Source organism: Sinohyriopsis cumingii, chromosome 3 (genome assembly GCF_028554795.1).
Source record: "Sinohyriopsis cumingii isolate HCF-2022 chromosome 3, ASM2855479v2, whole genome shotgun sequence".
Taxonomy (NCBI): Eukaryota; Metazoa; Mollusca; class Bivalvia; order Unionida; family Unionidae; genus Sinohyriopsis; species Sinohyriopsis cumingii.
The window spans coordinates 42,739,017-42,765,093 of NC_142963.1; the positions used below are offsets into that span (position 1 = coordinate 42,739,017).

The 26,077-nt window shown below is 34.4% G+C and overlaps 2 protein-coding genes across 2 annotated transcripts; both read right to left on the bottom strand.

Annotated features, from left to right (window-relative positions):
• Window positions 1-1,238: 1,238 nt before the first annotated feature.
• Window positions 1,239-16,925, bottom strand: LOC149802762 (uncharacterized). Its single transcript, XM_089953829.1, has 4 exons — window positions 16,922-16,925; window positions 13,746-13,866; window positions 13,440-13,683; window positions 1,239-1,499 (listed from the first exon to the last, which is right to left on the bottom strand). The coding sequence occupies exons 1-4, from the start codon at window positions 16,923-16,925 to the stop codon at window positions 1,239-1,241; spliced, it is 630 nt and encodes a 209-aa protein (XP_089809955.1).
• A 4,334-nt stretch (window positions 16,926-21,259) lies between these two features.
• On the bottom strand, window positions 21,260-24,188 carry LOC149802763 (uncharacterized). Its single transcript, XM_089952191.1, has one exon. It carries the CDS (start codon window positions 23,743-23,745, stop codon window positions 21,865-21,867), a length of 1,881 nt encoding a protein of 626 aa, XP_089808317.1. The 5' UTR covers window positions 23,746-24,188; the 3' UTR covers window positions 21,260-21,864.
• Between the last annotated feature and the right edge of the window lie 1,889 nt (window positions 24,189-26,077).

Here is a 26,077-nt window from a genome sequence, read left to right on the forward strand (position 1 = left end):
TGAGATAAGCAAGCGCAAAACTTAGACATTATTCTTCCGAAAAACAGGAATATTGACCCTTCTATATAACCGTTAATAACAATTTTACGTTTTATATAAATTTCAGTTACTCGTAAGCTAAATAAAAGGTAATAGTGTCGCTTTACTTGCGTACGCAAATGAATTATTTATTAAAGGAGTAATATTAATAATTTTCCAAACTTATGGAATACAGATTTTCTTCGATAATTAACTACCCTTGTATCGATCAAATGAGCTATGTTCATGAAATATTTATTTTATCGATATTTACTTTATTGTTCCGTTTCATTTACAACAATAGTTGATATGAGAGCTTAAATAACTATATATTTGAAACTTTGATTATTGTAATCATCGTGCAAAATGTTAGTCGTTTAAGTCCGAGGGAGATCTTTCAATGTCAAAAGATTGCATAATATTCAAGAAATGATCACACTATTTTGAATTTCGAATTTGCTTTTAAAATAAATAAGTATGATTTTTAAAAAGATTTATTGTTTAATACAAAGTGCATGATATCATAACGAATATAGTCAAATTCTTGATATATGTTCAAAAAGATACAGACTGGTACTTGTGTAAACATGTTTTCTTGAAAGGAGTTTTAAAATGCCTTCTTTTAACTGAAAACATTTAAGATTAATTTATTAGCAGATACTAAAGAATCAAACCGTATAAAGACAGTAAGCGAGTAAATGACGCATCAGATGTTCTCGTAACATAATCTTATCTAAGGATTTAATACACATACTTTTTTGTTTTACTCATCGATATGCAGCCATTGAAACCAATGATACGGACGAAAAATCCGTTTATATAACTATTTAAAACACAATGCAGTCTTCAGATTTCATTTAGGTAATAAAAACTGATCAGTTACACTTGATTTGAATAAGATCTTAAGAAACGCATTGGCCTTACATAATTCAAAGTTATTACATCCAAGATTGTATGTTTATCATGAAAGCGTTTCATGGTTCCAAATTCTGTCAAAGTACAGTGAGTGTATCATAAGCACTTGCTTTACAACAATGAACAAAATAATATGCAATTGAAACATGAGACGGATGATCTTTTCCTTAAAATACAAATATATTTAAAAGTTCATCATACAGCTTCAAATGGGTAAACTAATGGCTGCCTAAGCAATTTATTCAAGCAATTCCTATCAATAATGATGAGATTATGTTGCCTAGTCTGTTATAAAACTCAACCAATTATTTCACTCTAATGTCTGGACTAAGAGTGTTATGTTTTGAGACACACTTCCTAAAGAAAACGCATGAAGTTCCACTTAACGTCTCCCATGCTGAAAAAATATGATGTGGTTCATTTCCATCCACACTCACGTGGTCGACGTCAGCGTTGCCATTGGCAACCCACATTGATCGAAATGTGAGAAAAGGATACCAAGCTACCGAACGCGCGTAGACCGCATCTGACACAATGACCATCGTTTCTTTTATTGTGACATCAAGCTTTAGAGACAGAAAGCTTCCATCCCTATATGTCAGTTTAAAAGTCAATTCTTTGGGGTCACGATATTGTCCACAATGTTTTCGAGTAAATTGACAATAATCCGTAAATGATATTGTAGTCCAAAATTTCAGTGAGCACGTTGTAATTTCTATTAATATTTTAAATAAATAATTCCTCTAGTATTATTTCTGAACAAAGCTAAAATTGATTTGAAATAAAAAAGAGATGAATACTTTTGTTTAATATAACCTCATGTAAAAATTTATGACACAATAAAAAGACCAGGATGTGGTTCACATGTTCTCTTCCAGAATATTCTAATTTTGTTAAACAAAAGTGGGATAGACTTTGAACAAGGTGTCAGTAAAAAAAAAAACTTATTAGTGATTTATACAAATGACAAAAATGAGGTAAACCAAAACTCTACCCTATATCATGCATAAAAGTCAAGCACACAGTGTAAATTAAATATACATAATAATTGTTGCACAAAAACATTTTTGACTCACTGTGGCACCTATCATAATCTAGTAGAAATTTGTTGTTACAGACATTTAACTCTTCGGAGATTGTACAATGTATATCCAGAGAGAAGCACAATACAAATGTTTAAAAATGATTTTTATAGTACTGTTTTAAAGACTTCTATATACTGGCAGATAAAGAAAATGATATTGTCTTTGTATATTACTATCAATTAAGAGATCTGAAAGAATGATATTAGTTAGGTATATATGATTTGTTACAAACAGCAACATTTCTCTACAAAGTACAACCACAGGTATAGCTCTTTTACCAGGTCGTTTGCTTGGAAACACGAACACATGTCTCTTTTTGTGTTGTACTCACCTGCATATGATAATGTGAACAGCTCACATATTCTTGGTAATTTCCATAATCCACAAATATATGGATTAAGTACAGACATGTTATGAAAATCGAAATTATTCAAAAACCGCTGATGTTGGATTTAATACAAGACATATTCAAAGAACCATTACAGCCATACTATTTACAGTAAACACTAATGGGTATAGAATGGTGTTGAACGTACATGGAAGTAATTTACACTCGTTTCATGGACTAGTTTCATATTGTTCAAACTATGATACTTCGGTAAACTAGCGTGTCTACCGTTCAAATACAGTCGCAAAACTAAAAGATGCTTTGAAACTCTAGGTTTGTAGAATGGGAAGTTGTCATATCTTTGATATTCAATCTAACTGTCATTTTAAAGATTAATCGAACTTATGTTGATATCATGATCGTTTTTTTTTAAATTACATAAATACACTGCGTAAATAAATGACGTGTGTCTTTAGAATGCTTAGGTTTATTAACGATAAGGAACATTATGTATACCGTTTGATATTTTAAATTTTTAGAATATGATGCCCGTTTACTTAAAGACGACTGCTTCGGAAAAGCAAGCGTGAAAAAACAAATCCATTTTAAGACATTTTTATTCGTGTAAGTTTAATATTTCCAAATCTAGCGAAATTTCAATTTATTTAATATTTTGCCAAGATTATTAAATAAATGTAGCATACTAAATGATGATTATATGAAAAAAATCTCCAATAACTTCAAACATTATAAATGTAAGAAAATATAAATCTTTTCACACAACTTTGTCTTTTTAGAAATTTGTCTTTTTGCTCTTGACATACAACCATGTAACCTCCAGCTCTGGCTTTCACTTTCAAACTTAGTCTGCTCTTTAAAAAAAACTTAAACCTAAAATCAAAGCAATTTGAAAAATGAGAGAGAGTGAGCTATCAAATATTACTCCGTCTCGCCAACTCAGTTTTTGTAAATTCAAATAGTCTTTGTCAACTCTCCTAGTCTTGAAAATGACAGTGTACATTTGCATTAGTCTTTTCCCACTGTCTTAGTCTTGAAAATGACAGTGTCCATTTGCAGCTAAATATATGATAAACGTTTTGTTCTTTTTCAGCATAAAAATTGCATAAAACTATGGAGCACCAGATGTGGCTTTTAAGATATGTTTCCAATACTGGTGGAAATTGCATCAGATAATGGAACTGCCTTACCAAATGTGCCTATATTAATGCATTTTGTACATTTTTAGTATATGCTTGCGTATGTGTTTTAGTATATGATATATTTATCTTATTATATGATGCAAACTTGGAAATATATGTAGTGCATATCTTAATATATTTTTATTATTATTTGTTCGAAGTGTCAACTGGGTTAGCGATTGGAAAGACGGATACGCTATTGTTGATAGAAATAGTAAAATAAAAGTTCCAGAAGGCAGAACAAAGGAAATTTCCATAGTCGAGGCCAATCATTAATAAGAATACTGAAAACGAATTTTCTTGGCTTTTTTGATCATATTCACAGAAAGAGATAGGTTAAGTTGTTGATTTGCAAACAGTGTATGTACAGTGCACCAACCATGTGGTATATATATAGATGCATAACGGATGCACTGGATTTGCCCAGTTGTCCAGATACAAAAAATGACGGGGAGCAGTTTGCAAACTGTTGGCATCATTTAGCTTACACCATCCTAATTTGTGCAGAAGATCGTCCAGGGAAGAAATTCTAAAACTACCATGCAACCACCCTTAGGCTAAGACAAGAAAAAGTATTCGCTGGGGCATGACGAGGAAAGGCACTCCTAAGGTACGCCAACGAGAGATGAAATAAACCTTTCAGAAACAAATGGTCCCAGATTATCCGGCAGGAGAAATCCATGAACTAAAAAAAGAGCTTAAAATTGATCATATGCAGGCCTAAATGGTGCTAATTTACCTTCACCCTGCACCATGCACCTATATAACCCCCAAAATCAACTTCGTTGCCTTAGAATAGTAGACAAAACAAGACGAACCACTAGTCATAAGGGCTAAAATTCTCAAGGGCATATAAAGCATATATCATAGATACATTGCAATCTATGTCGCTCTAAATCGCAAAGCACGGGACGTACCGTAACAGCTGTGGTAATACCGCGGAGAGTATCACAATGAGGGCAGGTGTGCCTTATAACTGCTCAGTGTTCACATTAAAGTTGTGGGCTATAAAATAAATGGATTCAGGATACCCAAACACCAGAAGCAGTGATAGCGATTACCTCAGCGTGTTGATAAATAGATGATGTAAATATGTTTATTCGGGCCCAACTTATGGGGCTTCCCTATTGAATTATACACAGTCCAGATTATTGTTTTGTAAACATCGGGGTATTTCTAAAAGGTTATTTTTATTAGGTAATATCTTTTTGAAAATGATAAATGTGACATGAGGTCGTGAAGAGAACAATATAATCTTGTAATTGTGAGGACTTGGTAATCCGGGATTTAAAATCAAGCACTTTCACTTTGTATGCAATTCCTAACCATCAGACCCTGCCACAAGGGTTACATGATATAAGGTGGTTGAAATGCATAACCATCATGTCCTACTACAACAATTACCTGGTATAAGGTGGTTGAAATCCTAACCATCAGACCCTACCACAACGATTACGTCATATAAGGTCTTTGAAAATCCCTAATCAACAGACGCTGCCACGACAATTACATGATATAAGGTGGTTGAAAACACCATTCTTTAGACCCTGCCACAACATTGACATGATATATGACTTTGAAATCCCTAACCAATAAACTCTGCCACAATGATTACATGATATTAGGTGGCTGAAATCAATAACCATCAGGCCCTAGCACAACGAGTACATGATGTAATTTGGTTGAAAACCCTAACAATCAGATCCTGCCAAAATCATCGCATGATATAAGGTGGTTGAATACCCTAACCATCAGACGCTGCTGCAACAATTACATGATATAAGGTAGTTGAAAACCCTAACCATCAGGCCCTGCCGCACAAAGTGTCAATGTTTGAACTAAGCCATTGCCTATTGACCGCTCCGGTGGCCTAGTGGTAGAGCATCCGCCTCGGAAGTGGGAGATCGCGCATTACAAACCCGACCAAGTCATACCAAAGACTTTTAAAAATGGTACTAACAGCTGTCTCGCTGGGTGCTAAGCATTAAAAGGTTAATGTTAGGACTGGTCAGCCTGATGTCGGTATAATGTGACTGGGTGGGACATCATGCTACATGTCAGCGGCATGATGCCCCGGTGCTAAGCATCACTATTAACTGTCACACTGCATACATCGTAGCGATATGACTGGGATTATTTTTAAAGCTACGTTAAAGATTTATATCATACACACGCACACACACCTATTATAAAATTAAAAAGGAGGTGCATATACAAGCAAAACATAGGAGCATGACAATATACTAGGCTAATCCTATCGCTCTATCTCTTTCCACAATAACACATCGCCTGAAGCACAGACCTCGTATCTCCAAAATTAAGCTCAAGGTAATATCTTTCGAACCAACGATCGCTCGATGAAGTATAACTGACCTTGTGTGGCTCTTGATATTCCCTCTACTCCCTGGGTAATTCCGGTCATGCTATTGAGTAGTATGCCGTACATATAGTTAAAGTGTCGGTGGCTGCTGCAAAGTTAAAGTTTCCCTCCGAAGGGAAAGCTAAACGCGTGCATTAAACAGTTGCACGTGATTGAATCGATAAAAAAAGACTTTACTCCATGGCAAGCAGTTAGAAGGTAACAGTATTTCCATTCGTCGTCGACTTGAGCAAAGCGAAGAGAATAAAGGCAATTCAACACTGCTAGGTGGGCAAACTGTGTCGGATAGAAGAAATGGAGTTTCATCAGCACTAGGGCTATTTAAAGAGGGAGAGGATGTCTCTCACAATCTCAAAAGAGTTTGTGACAGAGCTAATGGAAGAAGAGGTAGAGAAGATCGAGACACTGTGGGCGGACGAAAATAGAATAAAGGAACATGGGAAGCAACTCCATCGCCTAAACCAAAGATGAATTAAGCTCCAGAACAAACTCAGAAAATTTGGTTATCCAAAATGGATCCTAGATGAGGAGAAGGAAGAGGTGGAGACGTAGATCAACTAGTCGAGTTTTTGGCTAGTTGATTATATCAAGACATCATTTTGTAAAAATAATAAAAAGACTAGGAACAACTTAAGCATATTATTTGTCTATTACCCCATTGTCTCCTAATGTAAAAATATGTGTTACTTTTAATTCCCATTTTGTCCCCCAGTTTCCGCATATTAATACTTATGCTGAAGAATGGCATTGTTTACAAAACATAGGTCACAACATTATTGCAGTTTACAAAAAATAATATATTCTTTTCTAAACGAAGGATCAAGATGCGTCCCACTTGTTTTTATTTACGACACTAATAATTCCACTTGTTGAGTGAATTTACTAACATTAACGTTAGTATTAAAGCTATTATTATTATTATTATTATTATTCGAAAAATTAATTTTTCCTCGAAAAACTATTTGATTCACGAAATGAATACGTATTTTTAAATCAAATTGTGCACTATTTTTATAACTTACGTTCTTTCTCTTAGTGTATGAATGTGATTTCACTGGACCCAAACCGATTGATAAACACATCAGGCCTCTGACGATACTTACTTTTCTGTGTTCTATATTACCATTCAATATTATACATTTTTTACTATAATTAACATAATTTGTAACATTCTGCATGGCATGCATGTAGCTGACGCTTCATATATTACTGTGTTCACTGCACAACAGGCAATTTCAACAACAAATGGAGTTCTGCAAACTTTTAAGTCTACCTCTATTTAATCAACATATGTTGTAACATCTCAAAATAAGTCTTCTATAAAACACGTCATCTAGTTTTTGTACCTTTCTCGTAATATCTTCAAAGTCGTGTCAGTCATCGATTTAAGTTAATAGTGGTCTGTGCCAAAAATTGAAATCTGGATGAGATATCTGAGAAAATCCGTAACCAATGAAACTTGGACTACTGGTTTTAAAAGGCTAATAAAGAATACCCAAAGTTACTACTTTAAACTTGAGTTTCCTGTAGTTCTTTTGTCTATTTATTTTATTTTCCGTTAGAGTCCACCAGCCTGAGCTGCAGTAATAGCAAAATCAAAACCATCACCACCAATAATAATAATAATAACAATAACAATAATAATAATAATAATAATAATAATAATAATAATAGAAATTGTTTGTAAAATTCACCAATAGTATGTGGTCTGCGCCAGGTTTTTTGTGTGCAAAACTTGATGTGATCTCAATAATCATCAATCTCTACCTTTCATCCTGCATTTGATATCATCGTCATTAAGTGAAAGTTTCATAAATTTATAAAAACTCATTCAGCTATGGTCAATTATGGGTGGGTTATCTTTTCCGACACATTCAGGCCAGACCCGCTAAAGTAAATATAATTGTTTAGTAGCAGTAGTGATGCAAGTGACGATACAGGATAAGACATTCCATTGTGCTATATCTAAATAATACGGTACGTTATAATTCTAAGTTCATATAATACTTCGTTTATTGCTGTAATTGATATGCTTCAAACAAACTACATAGAGACACGTTACTTTCATTGTATTATATTATATTATATTATATTATATTATATTATATTATATTATATTATATTATATTATATTATATTAGATTGTGTTGTGTTGTGTTCTATTATGTTGTTTTGTGTTGTGTTGAGGTGTGTTATGTTATGCTATGCTATATCTCATGTATAGTATACTATAGTATAGTATAGCATAGTATAGTATAGGGTGATTTTTTATTTTGATTTTTAACGTAGCTTTAACAATTTTTCAGTCATATCGCTACGATGTCTGCAATGTGGCAGTTTATAGTGATGTCTAGCACTGGGGCATCATGCCGCAGACATGTAGCATGATGTCCCACCCAGTCACATTATCCTGACACCAGGCCGACCAGTCCTAACACTAACCTCTTAATGCTGAACGCCAAGCGAGGCAGCTGTTAGTACCATTTTTTAAGTCTCTGGTATGACTCGGCCGGGGATCGAACCCACGACCTCCCGCATCCGAGGCGGACGCTCTAACCACTAGGCCACCGGAGCGGTCTAGTATAGTATAGCATAGCATAGCATAACATAGCATAGCATAGCATAGCATAGCATTGTATAGTATAAAATAGTTTAGTATAGTACAATATCGTGCGTTGCGGTGCAGTACAGTACAGTACGGTACGGTGCAGTGCAGTGCAGTTCAGACCAGTACATATCAATACAGACCCGTACAGACCAGTACAGTACAGTATATTACAGTACTGTACAGTGCAATGCAGTGCAATGCAGCGCGTCGTAAGTGCACTGCAATGCAGTGCAGTGCAGCAAAGCACAGCACAACACAATCTCGATAGCATAGTCACTGTGTTATCTTTAGTTTTGTATTATTTATTTATTAATCATCAACAATGTGCAGAACCTGCAGTCCACCGGGGAAATTTGTCAGTGGACAGTTGTTCATGATATGTGAAGTGATCTAAAGAGGATCACAGCTACCGGAAGGTCACTGGACGTAGACGTCGCGGAATGTTGAAGCCAGGAGGACAGACAGACGGCTCGGCTACCATGTAGTCATTTGCAACACCTGTTAAATTCATCTCACCAATACATGCGGAAATAAATGTCATATCCTCCTGCAACTGACCTAAACAGACTGGATGTATGGAAGCTAAGCGGACAGCTGGATGTGAGGTGATGTCCATGTACAGTGGAAGTTTCTCACTAGCATATAACTTAGTAAGCAGTTTTGTAATTTTTTCGTGTGTCTGTGTGATTTGGATTTTTAACGTAGATTTAACAATCTTTCATTTCCTATAGCTACGATGTCTGCAGTGTGGCAGTTTAGAGTTATGTCTAGCACTGGAGCATCATGCCGCAGGCATGTAGCATGATGTCCCACCCAGTCACATTATCCTGACACGAGGCCGACCAGTCCTAATGCTGAACGCCAAGCGAGGCAGCTATTAGTATCATTTTTGTAAGTCTTTGGTAGGACTCGGCCAGGGATCGAACTCACGACCTCCCGCATCCGAGGCGGACGCACTAACCACCAAGCGTCCGGAGCGGTGTAATTTTTTCGTGCGGACGTAGATGTGAGGAGGAATTTCGATGAGTATCGGCAGCCATGTAATGGAGTAGAACTTTTGATGTACTCTTCATGACTGGCATGATAATTTATTACCATCTTGTGATATTGAAAGTTTTATTCAATATGATTTAATGTGATTATTATTAAGCTATCTTTGCAATGGATAGGAATAAAATCTGATGTTGTATTTTTCTTTTGCTTCAAAACTCCCAAATATGCAAACAGTTTTCATGCAAAATACTTTTATTGCAATAATAATAATAATAATAATGATATTATTATTATTATTATTATTATTATTATTATTGCAATAAAAGTATTTTGCATGAAAACTGTTAAAATATTTCTTAGAACACCGGACATTTGCATTAAAGCATACAATGCTGTTAGACGTGTAAATTTCCAAGACAGCAGATATCCCACCGGACTAAAAATTCCTACTGATGCAACATACCAGGAATCTATTCCTATAATGGTCTGTATTAATTACATAACAAAATTAACCTGCTAATGTATATTACCACTACTTTCTAACGTTTTTAAACCTTGGATATTTAAGCAATGGAATGCACACTGGTTAAGACCTGACTTGGATCTAGTTTGCCGATGTAGGAAGCTCTAAAATGGTTTTCTGTCAGGAGTAAGCAAACGTAATTACCCTGGCGATTGCTTTAACTGAGATTGAACTAAATGCTAAGGACAGTGAAGTGAAACTTGAAAGGATTATAAAACTCACGTCGCTAGGACGCAATGCTGGCAAATTCTTTTTCTTATTAGATCATATTTGTTTTAATTGATACAAAATGGATTTCTAGTTTCCAGACTGGTATTTTAAAAAAACACTGAATTGTCATGCTAATGTTTTCTTGAGTTACTGAGTCGTCTGTAAGTGTGCCACTTCAGATTTTCGTACGGAGAAAAGATAAGAAATGATGCTTCTATGGAAATGATCATTTCAATGAACGAAAGAAGGATGGTATGTAACAAAGAAAAGTAAATTAGGGCTTCGATGAAACCAAGAAGTGTGGATATGAAGAAAATAATATTTGGGAGAGTATCAATTCCTAATTGTGCTTGTTTTGTCCAAGTATATTTAATTTTTGTCGATGTATTACTTACATTAAAAAAAAATTCAAGTTTGGAAATCCACGAATTGAGATTGTGAGAACCAATCAATTTTAAACAGATACACATGAAAATCCTAAATTATATCGCAAAATATTCAGATGTATAGATAATTAGGAAGCAAACAAGAAAATTTAGTCAAACTGCAAGCAACCTGTCGCGGGTGTACTATCCAACATACGCTACACACAGACAACATGTTAAATGAAATACACGTCTTATATATATATATATATATATATATATATATATATATATATATATATATATATATATATATATATATATATATATATATATATATATATATATATATATACTAGACAATAATAGGAAAATGAAAACACCTATTGCCACACAATATGTTGACTTAAGTAAAAGACCCCATCAGACGTACATTGGAAACTGAGGACAAGATAAAACAAGATGATGTTACGTAAAATACCTTAGAAAGAAATTGAATTAAGGCATATTATTGTTTGTTCAGGAAAAAATCTTGCTTGTGTTGAACATGAGCCTTTTGATATATATGTGATGGAGTAATCTCCAAAATAATGTAAATGTACAAAAGGAAAGAAAAAAAGCGCTCGCTTTATTGAAAACCTTTTCTCACAGAAAGGTAATAATCCAGGAAAAGGATTTCTTTGAGAGTGTGTTAAAACGATTTCTCTATAACTATTGCCATCTCATATAAAGAAGATTATCGTCCCTAATATTATGAATAATTATGATAGTATAATATAATTATGATATTATTAAATAATTATGATATTCGTTATTTTTAATTAACAATATTTCATGTCCTGACTCAACATTTATTGCCTATTGTATCTATTTCAGACGAATAATATATGCGGTAAGTTAATTAAATGACACAAAACAACAACAAAACGAAAATTTGGTATCACAAAAACACCCTAAATTTCATATTTTGGTGAAAAGAAATAATGTCCTATATACAAATATATTTATGCGTTAATTTTTCATAATTCTGTATGGCAAATAATCAGCTGCAATGACATTTTTTATTCGAAAAAGTTGATAATAACCTGATGCCATAGCGATGAAAAATGCAGCAATACCAAGAACGAAACAACAAACATATATGTTCACATTTTAAGGACTGACTATTTTATATCCACTTCAAAAGTGAATATTAGCATAACGAATCTTGGATTAGAATGAAGATAGAACAGGAGAGTTAAGTACACTGTGATGTGCTTTTCTGGTTGTTATCTTGAACTGAACAGTTCTCCGAATAAGTACTTGAATGGCCGCTTGTAGCAATAATTATTTCATTGTGTCACATCTGTGAAGTTTGTACCAGCCGTGTCTATATTTATTCACAGCGTTAATTTTCTCAAATTACCATTATCGAAAAGCCTTAAGCTGTGTTTTCTAAGTGATATTTTAATTGAATTCACTAATTGTAAAACAAAAAAATCCTTTGAAAGTTATACAGATTATAGGAACTGAAGAGCAAATACTCCAGATTTGATGAGAAAAAAAACTGTTTTTAACCAAAGTACAATTTTTCTCTTGTTATCCTATGAAATAAGACATAACCATGAAAATAGCATGTTGAAAATATTTGAATGCAGAATTAAACAAACATGTGTTAATGCATTTTTTCTAAATTCGAAACGACTTGGAAAGATAAATCTTACTATAAAATTGACTTAAGACAAACTGTAGATGTTTGCCGTTTCTGATTTTATTTCAAACGTTTAGACAGAAAACATATTCTACAGGTCCACATAGCGCACCATGGAGAAGCATCTGCTACTGCCAATAACTGCTTCCAAGAACATGGAACAGATTCAAAATCAGAAGTATTGATTACGTACTATGGTAAGAATAATCATGACGTTCTCAAAGCGGATCTGCATCATTGTTACGTCATTGACCTATCAGGATTTTAAAATCTGGACTCAGTGTATTATGATGAGAGATGCACTGTCTGAAGTATGCCATCCATTGACTGCGTAGCTTGTGCCACATGGACATAATGTGGTGTGGTTCCTGGTTATATATACTTACATGATATATATATATATATATATATATATATATATATATATATATATATATATATATATATATATATATATATATATCAGCATTGTCGTCACCAACCCACATATATCTGAAAGTGGGGAACAGATGCGTTTGTGAGCCCTTCGTCAATTTCATATCACAATTTTCTACCGAAGAATAAGTGAGTGAGGAAAGATCTTCATTTTCAATAAGCCGCCGTCGTGAAAGTATATTTACAGTGTCATAGTCTTTACTTCAAGATCTATATATCTGATCGTAGCTGATGTTCATTATCAGTAGGATTAGAATGGCATAAAAGAGGGAAAGAACCAAACAGTATCCAGTCAGGATTATGTAGTGTTACATGGAGGAGTCGCATATTCTCGTCTTGATAAATGATAAATGTCGGAGAGAAGTAGTCTTTTGTCCAAGGTATCCTGTCTTACATTTTGAAGTAGTCAGCAACATAAAAAAATATTTCTCCGTTGTCCATTAACTGCACAGTCATAGTTTGGTTCATCAACCACCAAATATATATGGCAGCACACTCCACTAAATTCTTGCCGGAATTGTACATATGAAAGAACCGAGGTTGTCATTTTGAATGTCGTGTCATTTCTACGCTATCGATTTCGACAATGTCTCATTGTTTTAATGAATAATAAATTTTTCTCGGTTGTTCTCACCTTCTTTCCACGTAAAATCAAGCACCACGTATATATTTATGAAACGCTTTACTCACAGGCGTCGACCATTTCAGATCCCGTCCTAAATATTCCATAGAAACATTACAGTGCACAGGAACATTTTTGAATCGGAAATAGATCTCTGATCCTATTTCGGAATCCACAACCCCTTCATTTGGTCCATCCAACCTGAAAACTATGCTCACGCTTATCTCCTTCTCATTACCGCCGGCAATCAGTGCAGCGATATTTTTTAACTTGCTTTCTGTTACTGATACCTGAAATGCTGGCAATATTGTACTTTTGATGATGGTAATCTGTCGATGAAAATTTTATGTATTAAATTTCCGTAAGGAACTCACTGATGGCAGTTGGTGAAATCTGGCTCTCTACTGTTGTTGAAAGATGTGTACTTAGGTAGATTCGCCAAAACCTGTATAGACCGCGCATTACTGACAAAAATAAGAATACTTATATCATCCTCTTCAGGGCAATTTGTATATCTTCTCTATTGCTCCACCGTGGCCAGACCATGGCTGAGGTTTTCCAATTGCAAATCGTAACTTATGTTACTCAAAACAATAAACAATGCATTTAATGTTGGTTATTAATCAAGATTGTCAATCTCGTCCCCAAAGGATTCCGACTTGGGAACGTTAACCTATGGCGCCCAACTGAAAATAGACGATGAGCTCCTGTATTTTGCACAGTTCGGAAATCATTCCAGTTTTTCCAAATTGAGATCAAGCTTCAGTCGTCAATTCAGCCATGTCTATCGAGTCTATGGAGAACTGGACAATGTCAGATCCGCCATCGTTTGAATATTTAAGCTGTTCTATATTAACTTCGTAGTGTTCCTTTGAGCAGAATTCGAAGTGGAAAGTGTCACCTTGGTGGAAAGAAACGGTTTTTGATTTTGTTGCTGAGGATCTTGACAATTATTTTCATGGTTTGGCTTTGTCCATTATTGCATTCTCTGCCTCAAACACAAACGTGACTCTACTAATGTATTCCAAGGACAAAAACAAATGAATTATGCATTCCACTAAGAGAACAAATTGGCGGGATATAACAGCCCTTCGAAATTACTTACACAATATAAATCTTAATAGCCATCGGTTATAACTAGAAATTTATGTTAACAGCAGATAAATCGGCTCATATATGACACTGTTCTTGTAACATATATAAAAAATATGGAGAATGAAGAATCACTTTGGGATTATGAACCAAAATAGTCGATGATATATTTGACGTTAATGTGATACGTACACATCAAACTGATCAAAGTTTGAAAGGGACTGATAATCACTTATGTGTGCCACACACAAAGCGTTTCATCTAATATATTCTCACTTACGATATGATCCAGGATATTCTTCATACATAAATAAAAATCAGCACAATTATTACATTTGTCAAATAGGAAAACTATATTACCTCTGACAGTTTTAATGGTTATTTTCGCTGAACATTACCAGATATCGACTATATCTTTTTATAAAATCTATTTCACTACGTTTCGTCCAAGCGACAATTAAATTGTTCACGGTTAACAATTACTAGGAAGTAAATTGACCATACCATTTAGTGTACAAATTCTCAATCGGTATGCACAGAACTATACATATAGGATGGCAAAGGCATTTTCAAATAGTACATAGTACAAGCCCAGAATGTATGACAGCTGACAGCTCTATTGCAGGAAGTGTATTTTTTAAAGACTGTCTTAACGTAATTGTACGTGTTATCGAAAATGAAGAAAAACATGGAAAGTCTATATATATATATATATATATATATATATATATATATATATAATCTCTCTCGCCTATTTGTTTGTTTTGTGGGGTTTTTTGCCTAAAAAAGCAACGAATACAGCACAAAAGTAGAATGAAAATAGTCTGACTTGAACTAATCGAAAGAAGAAAGCAGATTAAGGTACAAGAGTTTAGTATTGAAAGGGAATGCTTCCGAAAAAATATGATTTTTAAGTAAAACGCAAACTCACAGGGTCATGTTATACCTTTTATTTAAAGAGCAAGAAAAAAAAAACACCTGGATAAATGAAACTTTGTATATCTTCCCTTCTAGGTAAAGTCAGTTATATATAGATTTTACAGATATCTGTAAATTCTAGTTTCATACAAATCCAGGAAATAAATTAGCACAAAATCCAAGCGATTATATTTATCGCCTGATTACAGTTGGAAAAGAGAGAGAGGTCAAGATGGAAACGATTGACTTCGATAATCGTTTTAAATCTGTTTCAATATTCATGTCACAAAGATCTTGGATGTAAAGATCACGGATGTAAAACACGCTGGGTAAAGACGGTAATCAGCATGATAAAAATCAAAGCAAAAAATGTTTACCCAAAAAAATAAAGCCTAAAAATTACAAAATGAGTAACTAAACAATACAGTTTCTAATTTTCCAAGTACTTAGTACTATATCATTATGCGTTTCCTTGACAACACCAATGTGCTGGCTAAAAAGGGCAATAGTCTCATTCTCCATTGAGTTCGAAATTTCAGGGTTACAAAAATCAGAGAAAATATACTTAAATCCATAATCTTCTAGCTCATATTTTTAATTATCTGTCCTTTTGAAGATAAAACCGGTAAACTTTGTTCAGCCCCAGTTTGCACCGTCTTGTGCTATGGCTATATGTTTAAAGGTACGAAACAATGCAGCCTATAATTTACGAGAACCTCTTTTGAGTAAGATATCGCTATATTGAAATATGTGTAACCATTCAGTGTTATACCAATAGGGCTTGCTCGTTAAGAAGGTAGCCTATTTTAGTGATAAATGCAAATTCTGTGTTGAATTAAATTGATTTTCATCGACAGGTTCGACTGTATATTTTTTAATTTTGAAATATAAGTAGAACATTGATTTAAAAGATATATGGAATTTGAAGCATATTTTAATATTTCGCTACCATCAAGATATATTTGTAAAAATACATTTGTGGAAACGGTTTGACGATCTGTGCTGTCAGGATAGGACAACTTTTCACTAATCGGTACATTACTACTGGATAGACTAGTAAATTGCGAAATAAATGAATTCCATTTTGAAAACTCAAACTGTGCCATATTTGGCATTCTACTCTATATTTACGACACGCACAATTAACACGCTGTCACAAAATACGCAACTGTATATCGTTTCTAGGAGAGACAAATATTTGTGGGAGCTGAACTCCTAATTTGCTCTTGCGACCAATAAACCTGCTGCTTTACCTTTTTAATTCAACTAAACAGAAACATGAACATTGTATAATTTACTTTTTCAATCAATAACATTAAAGTAAACATATACAAACTAGTAAACAAATATTACCTTGAAATGCAGTTCACCTGATATTGTGATAGTGTCACTGTCTCTGAATTAAGATGTGTCCACCGATCTCCCCTCAAATTCGAACTTTATGGTTTCTAAAGTGTTCTCTGACAATTTGTATATTCATTTTTGATTTTCCAGCGACTTGGGGCTCGGGAATCATGCAAATTATATCTTCCGCTGATACCCATAGTTCCTGCGATCTTCAGGACCATTTATAATTTACTTTAAATTTTCCGTGTTCTCCCATCTTATAAATTAAGACTTGGTCACATTTGCATCAGTGACTACCACCTTACCAATGTTCTTTACCTTCGCACAAAGCCAAGATAAAATCATCCAGAGTTAGGTTTCACAGGCTGAAGTAGACTTAGCAATGTCACATTCTGGTCACAAGATGCTGAAACCAGTGCATCTTTGAGCTGCTGCAGTACAGCCTTTTCATTATTTTCTCTATAGGTGGCCTACACACCAACTTGAAATGGTTACGCTTGCAATCCACATGGGGATGCAGAATTAAAACATTTTTTACTTTTAAAACAGCTGTCAAAAAAGCAAGAGGTGGATCTTGTAATCACTTGCCCATTTTCAACACTTTACACTGCGTGCACAGTAACATTGTTTTAACCGCTTTGTCTGCCATTGATAGTGCTTCTACAACATCTCTCCTGGCATCAGATTCCTCCTGACAAACATCCTGAAACTTTTACTTTCTTTAGTGTATTGGCCCAAACACTCTGATAATAATAACTATTGATGCTTATTAGTGTAATGTTCGTGATTTAACTGGACATGACAACAGTTTTCTGCATAGTATAACTCTCAGTTTATGAAGATAACAAATACTGAATCATGAAACAAAATGTGGGTATAACAGGTGTAAATTATATTTGAAGGTATGTTTCCATATAAGGTACTTAACAAATGCCTACATAAGAAAAAGAAGTTTGTGTTGTATGCAATTGTTTAAGGTATGCATTTATATAATTTATTTAATGTTACATATAACTTTTTAAGGTTACATATGTCAATCATTTGTAATAAATATCTAGTATTATTTTATATTTATCATCTGGGATTACAGAATAAAATTATGAATTTTAGAACAACTAATTATGTATGCTATGGTAGTTCCATCTTAAAATTTAATGCGCATGCGAATAATTTTTGTGGGCTTTGCCCATAACTAAATAAATGAATAAATCCATTAATTATAATTCCACAAATATCACGATGTATAATAAATTTCCTTGGTCAGTCAGGTTTGTGTATCAAAGGAGAAGTAATTATATAATGTTTTATCTCGTTAATACGAACTAGTGCCCAAGATTACATTTAAGTATAGCATCTGTATCGAAGGGCTGTGTAGTCTCGTGAATAAACAAGCAATTAGGGAACACGAACTGTCATCTGATGACAAATCCTCATGGTCACTCAGTTGAAACATCACAGATGAGCTCCCCTACTTTTGACTGCGATGATGGTTTCAATTAGCTTCTATATTTTTCGATTGAAAAGTCACTTAAATATTTGTACATAGCACCTTAAAACCAGGCTCGGCTTTTGCGAATCGTCGTTTCAAAAGTTATGCTATTCAATATTTTCACATGTCAAAATGATTTGATTCTGTTCGATTTATTTTCTACGTAAAATGTCACAAAGCTACATTGTGTTCAATTCAAAACTTTATTTTCAAGTAAGTGTTAGAGACAGCTCACGAGTTGAACATGACATCAACAATTTTATAATCTAGAGATCCTATTTGTCTACAGGTTTAAACGACATATGTGTTCAAAGCTTGTGCTGAGGAATAACAGTCAAAAGAACTAATGATTGCATGCATTTGTTGATTTCAAAACTTAAAAACGTTGTATCCCGATATTTTAGGAAAGGTATCATAATGTACGAGTCTCCCTTTACCATGATTCTACAAAAAAAAAAAAACAGACAGAATTTATTGAAATAAAGAAGTACAAATGTAAGGGTAATCAGCATCACTTCAGTCTTTCCATCTCCGTGGATCTGTGGCGCTAGGACAGGTAGGAAAATGAACGTGCAACTTGCTGCGTCTGAAAAATACGGTCACCAAGGAAGCGTGTAGTAATTTCAAAAAACCTTCGCAGGACTACCCCGAACTTTCGTTTCCAGGCAACCCAAGTTTCTATAAACAAACTTTCTCATTATATTTGTGCATGTGCGTACGTGTATGTATTTGTCTATGTCAACAATATGCATGCTTCAGTATTGCCCATCCCCCAATATGTATGTATCTATCAATGTATGTAGATATGTATGTATGTATGTATGTATGTATGTATGTATGTATGTATGTATGTATCAATGTATGTATGTATGCATGCATGTATGTATGTATGTATGTATGTATGTATGTATGTATGTATGTATGTTTGTATGTATGTCGGGTTGTGTAGTTGTATGAAATAAACAAGAGAACCAGCTCTTTTAAAATACCAAAATAGTTGTATATGTATAAATGTGTAGAGTTTTCTGCATGTGTATGTGTTGTTCTATGTTTGTCTTTTAAAAAATCAAAGCATCCCTTCCTCCTCTCTTTCTGTGTGTGAATGCATATATTATGGTGTATATATATATATATATATATATATATATATATATATATATATATATATATATATATATATGTGTGTGTGTGTGTGTGTGTGTGTGTGTGTGTGTGTGTGTGTGTTAAGTAGGATTGGCCCTTCCCTTTCCTCCCTTGGGGTAGATGTAATGATAAGGTTAGTAGATGGTATGTGTACTAATCAATATGTGTGAATGTTCATCCCATTTCACTTCTTTCCTTCTTTTTATTTTTGAAAAGTGGGTGCTAGACAGTCAAGGTGAGTAATGGATTGTAATGAAGTATTAGTCCTCGTTATTCTACATCTTACTTTGCATCTCATCCTGACACAACCATTTGTATTGTGGGTGTTATTCAGTAGGACCATGCTGTGTCAATTAGATTGTGTAGGTCAGTAATGGTGAGATTTGTTCAGCAAGACTGTGCGATGATCAGTGAGCATGAGTATTGGTCAGTTAGACTATGTGTTGGTCAGTAAAGATGAGTAAGACCTATATTGCCATCCTCATGTTACAAATCCAGAAGATTCATGCAGGTCCTATGTTCAATTCCTGTTAGCCATAGAGCCATCTTCATATTAAAGTCCCATATGTCACAAGTACCACTCTGTGTTAAAGATCCCTTTTCCCCATACGGCCATCTAATGTTAAAGCTATGGGGAGTTTGAACATTATGTTCCCGTAAGCACCATGATTTCCTTAAAAGCCGCAGTAACTCATTTGGTAGCACGTCGGATTTGCAAGACTGGTTCCCCTTTCTTGACACCTACCCAAGCCAATCGAGGTCGACTGTCTCATTGTGTCCTTCGAAAAGACACCTAGCTCCCATTTCCTAGACACGATATAGCCAATAATGTGCTAAAGGTTTGTTACAGGAAAATAAGCAAATATCATTCAACGGCAGCATGTAAGAATGCTAAATGTTGTGTTAGCCTCAAAGGGAATCTTTAATTAGCATATCAGGGTAGAGGAACTAGTTTTATTGGTCTAAAATACATGCATTTTGAAACTGTGAAATGGGTTATAAATAACCTTTCTGAAGTACCCCAACCAAAAGTGAAAAACTCATTCAACCTAGTCGACATTTTAAATGAAGCGAAAGCAAAGTTTAGAGGAAAAAAAATATTGTTGGACATTCTCAAGTCAATCAGATTCATTCTTTGCTCAGGATATATATAACATGACAACTTGACCTTTGTGAGATAAGCCAAAGCAGTACTTAGACATTTTTCTTACGACAAGCAGGAATGTTGACCTTTCTCCATGAGCATTAATAACAATTTTACGTTTTACATAAATGTCAGCTAGCAGAAAAACTACATAAAGAGTAATAACATGTCCATTCACTTGCGTACGTAAGTTCTTTACTAAATGTTGCGAAGTATTTTTTTAAAATCATTTTGGGGGATTATGGAATGCTGAATGATCACTAACTATCCTTGTACCCAGTAAATGAACTATGTTAATGAAATATTTATTTCATTTGTATTTAATTTGTTGTTCCGCTTCATTTAGCACGATATTTGACATGAGCGCTTAATTAATCACATATTGAAATTTTAATTATTATATTTTTCATGAGAAGCTTTAGTCCTTTAAGTCCAAGAGAGATCTAAGGATGTCCAACGATTGCATGATATTCAAGAAAAGGATACATTATATTTACGTTTAAAATGAATTTTCTTTTAAAATAATAAGTATGTTTTTAAAAAGACTCATTGTTTAATACAATGTGCATGCTATTATAACAAATGTAGTCACATCCTTGATATGTCTTTGTCAATATGCCGACTGGTACTTTGTCTAAACATGTTTTCTTGAAAAGAGTTTCAAAACGCCTTTTCTCTAATTTAAAACATTTCAAATTAATATATTAGCAGATACCACAAAATCAAAACGTATAAAAACATTAAGCGAGTAAAAGATGATTTTGTAAAATGTAATTTCTCTCTTAAGGTTTAATACACACGTGTAAAAGATGATTTTGTAATATGTAATTTCTCTAAGGGTTTAATATACACGCACTTCTTTCTGCTACTTGTCGATATGCAACCATCGAAACCGATGATACGAAAAAATAATCCATTAATATTACTATTTAAAACACAAAGCAGTCTTCGATTTTTATTTTGATAAAAAAAACAAAAAACAATTACACTTGAGTTGAAGAAGAACTTTTCGTTTTGGATGTAGATATTAGAAACGTTGATTGAGAATAGCGTTATGAAACGCGTGAGTCTTGCATAATTGAAACTGACTACCTTACAGTATCCAGGATTATCTGTTTCTGATTCTATTTTTCAGTGCTTCCTGATTCTAAATTTTATCCAGATACAGTGATTGTGTAATAAGCACTCAGTTTACACCAATTAAACAGATTCGCATGTAATCGAAACATGATGAAGTTTATCATTTACTTACGCAAGATAATATATTTAAAAGTTCATCATACAACTTCATCTGGGTATATGTATTTACGTAAATCGTATCAATAATGATGAGAATATATTGCATAGTCTGTTATAAAACTCAATCAATTATTTTCACTCTAAGGTCCGGACTAAGAGTGTTATGTTTTGAGATACACTTCCTAAAGAAAGCGTATGAAGTTCCACGTAACGTTTCCCATCCTGAAAGAATATGATGTGGTTCATTTCCATCCACACTCACGTGGTCGACGTCAGCGTTGCCATTGGCAACCCACATTGATCGAAATGTGAGAAAAGGATACGAAGCTAACGAACGCGCGTAGACCGCATCTGACACAATGACCATTGTTTCTTTCATTGTGACATCCAGCTTTAGAGACAAAAAGCTTCCATCCCAATAGGACAGTTGAATCGTCAATTCCTTGGGGTCGACGTCAACATGACGTAGTGGTGCAGCCGGTCTAACAGCCATATGGTCAGACTGTCCAATCAATATCGAGGAACCAAAAGGTACCCAGTCAAGACCGTGGGGAGTGATAGGAAGCAATCGCACATTACCGTCCTGATACATTACGAAGACCTGGCAGAAGTCCTTCTCAGACCACGGGATCTTTCTGTAAATTCGAAAATAGTCTACCCCTTGGAAGACTCGACCGTTGTTGAGTGTTTTAAGCGTCATTGTTTCGTTGACACGCCACCATACATCCATGTCTACAACCTCTATAATGGTCATGCCATCATAGTACGCCATCATCGGCTGATCCATAACCTGGTCCCTTTTATTCATTACAATTTCTCCGATTTGTATCCTCTCTGTTTTGAAAGCAGTAATGGTCAACCTTATACTGTTTCCTCTTCCTTCTCTCCATGCAAAATCAGGTATGTTCCAGGTGTCCCACGTTTTATTTGAATAGACAGTCTTGGTAGTTGACCCCGACCATTGCGACCATCTGCCAAAGTACTGCATGGAAACGTCAACTGTGTTTATTATCCGTCTGAAGTAAATTTTAATGATTGACCCAATCTCAGAATCCATCATACCTAGGCTGGGACCATCGAGAGAAAACTCAATAATTAATCCGTAAGTTATCAAATTCGATTGCAGGTCTGTGTCCAGAGGAGTTACGGACATTGTAGCAACTCCAGACGCTTGCGTGACTCTTTGAGTCTGAGAAAGATCTATGTCTCTGAATGACCACAACGATAGGGTCATTTTACAATTTTCCCAGTCAGCCATCCTACTGTTTGCAAATGAAGTATACTGAGGAAGATTGGCTGAAATGATGTACTTTCGAGCGCTGTCATGGAAGATGGGAATATTTACATTATCCTCTTCTGCACATAAAGTATTCTTGCTCTTCTGAACCAATTTGCCTTTTGATGTATAGAGACCAAAACCAGTGTCTGCGATACCATGATCATATGATATGTCGTCAAAACAAAATACTTTACAATCCAAGCTATTTTTCTCTTTGCCATTATGCAATAACAGTTCAATTTTATCAATTTCTACGCCATATTCGTCACCCTTCTCAACATAGAAACTTAGCTGATGTCTTCCTTCTGACAGGTAAACGATAGAACCTAATGGTCCACTCGGTTTAAAAATGTTCCAGCCCTCTCCGTCTTTGTTAAGAGGTTCCGTTAACACTGCTCCCAACTTTTTATTGTCTACAGTCACCGTTATCAAATCACTTTCGCCATCATTGGAATACCATACGTTTTGCACTTCTATTTCTGAATGCTTCGTCAGGCAAAATTCAATTGAAACTGTTTGTCCTTTGTACATTTTTAATGTCGCCTGGCCCGAAGCTTCTGATCGTGGTATAACTTGTTTCCCTTCAAAAAAGACAGCATTCTCAGCCTCAAGAACGTCGGGGCTGGCTTGAATAGACACTAATCCGACAAGAAAGATCCCGTACACGGTGTAACGTAGTGGTCCCATTGTGTCTTGACTGCAAATGCACGCATTACAACACATTCTTCACTTGAAGACTATAAAGTTCGTTAACTGTTGTTTACTACACGATGTCGAATTGGCAACTGTTTCCCACCTTTAGAAAGGTATCCACACCTAAATTTGTTTTCCTTTGGGAAAATAATGTCGATGATTTTCATAAAATTATTATATTAGTTTTAACCTTTAATTATGCAAAGTGTTGTATTAGTAATACCGCAACACATGGTTCATTGTAATTCCGTTTCAAATTCAACCACATTTAACTAAATCTTTACACAACTGATCGTTTTTAACCACTCACGTCAGCATGAATTTGTTCATAATGTCTGATCCATGGTGTGTTGAATCAACGTAAACGCTGAATTTACAAAGATTTTAATATTATCTTCTCGAAACTTGTCTCATGGAGAGGTCTTCAAAGACATGACTGTGTACGGTATTTACAAGTAGGTGTGTGACAATGCGATATTCGGTCTCACCCACTTTGATAGATTGCCACTCTGAGCCAGTGCGTAATAATTTATAGCTCGCATACCAGTAATTACCATCTAACCTAGCATATAGATTTGCTGTATTTTGCGAAGGATGTAATTTATGGATAGACTCCTTATCCATAAGATTTAAATTAATCTAATTACTTGCGAATTTCACTTGTCTGAATGTCGGACCCCTTTTCCTCGATATTTTCTAGAAGTTTTACGAAATCGAAGCTAAAACTACAAATCTACTAAATTTCATTCTTTAGCGTCCTTTAAGATAATGCTCGAATCTTAGGAGTTAGGGTATTTTCTGATTTTCTGATTTTGTGTCTCTACTAAACTATATCAAAAATATAAATATAAAATGGTACATAGCTGAACCTTCCCTAATAGACTCTTTGCCTAGTACTTAGGATAAAGTTTTTCAACTCTTTTTTTTAAGCTGAGGGGTTTTAATGCTTTCACCAGAATAATAATAACAATAATAATAATAATAAAATACCTCTCCGGCTGCCTTGTGGTTAGAGAGCCCGCCTCGGATGCGGTAGGTCGCGGGGTCAAAACCTGAGCCGAGTCAATGAAAGACTTATAAAATTGGAACTAACAGTTGCCTCGCTAGGTGCTCAGCATTGAGAGGTTAGTTTTAGGATTGGTCGGCCTGGTGTCTTGATAACGTGACTGGGTCGGACATGATGCCCCATTTCTGCGGCATAATGCCTCAGACAAACACTGTAAGCTGCCACAATGCAGACATCATAGCGATATGACTAAATAATTATTGAACGTGCGTTAAAAATCCAAAACATGCACACATAATAATAATAATAACAATAACTTTTTCAAACTTTACTCCATGCAGAAAAGCGGCAATTTCAAATAAGATCCGACCCAAAAATATTTATACAATATTTTGCTCCACAGAACAATTATTGATGAACACCAGCAACATGCAAATTAAAACACTTCTTTCATGATTCTGCTATTAATACGACCGATTTTATTTCCAAAATGAATACACTCTTTGTTACTGTGCTATAGTCTAACACAGTGTAACAGAAAGAACAAATTCAACAAGTTATGTAAATTCAGCAAATAATTTTATTTTCTTAGTTACAAAGCGAAACCTTAAAAGGAAATTACAATATTGTGTATTAAATCCCAAATAATCCTAAAGTTCTAATACCAGTCCAAAAGTATAGTGTTCCGAATGAGTACGTGCTGGCTGAGGTACTAATAGCCTTGAATAAGTTGATGTAACATCAGTCTTGATATTTCACAGTGATACATTCCAGAAAGTTGTCGAATGTATTTACAATAATTCCTAAATAGTGCATTAGTCCAAAACGTCAATGAGCGCTTGGCAATTTCTACGGATAATTTAAATAATGATTCGTTTCATAATTTGTCTGAACACAACTAAAAGGGAATCTACAGACTGTGACAAAAATAAATGAATAATATATAAAAACCTGAGACAGAATAAAATGAACAGCGTGTAGGTCACAAGTTCTCTTCCAGAACATTATATTTGTGTCAGTAAAGCTAGACCTTGAACTCATATGTCAGCAAACAACTTTTTTTTATAACTTACAAACATGACAAAAACCGGGTAGACCAAAACTCTACCCTCAATCATGTACAAAAGTCAAGCAGACAATATAAACTAAATATACATCATAATTATTACTCAAATGCATTCTTGACCCACTGTGACACCTATCATAATCTAGTACATATCTAAATCCATTGTTGTTACAGACATTTAAGTAATTGGAGTGTTTAAAAATATATCCAGAGGGAAGCACAATGCAAATTGTAAAAAAAAAGGTTTGAAAAGTAGTGTTTTAAAGTACTTATATTCACTCGCAGATAAA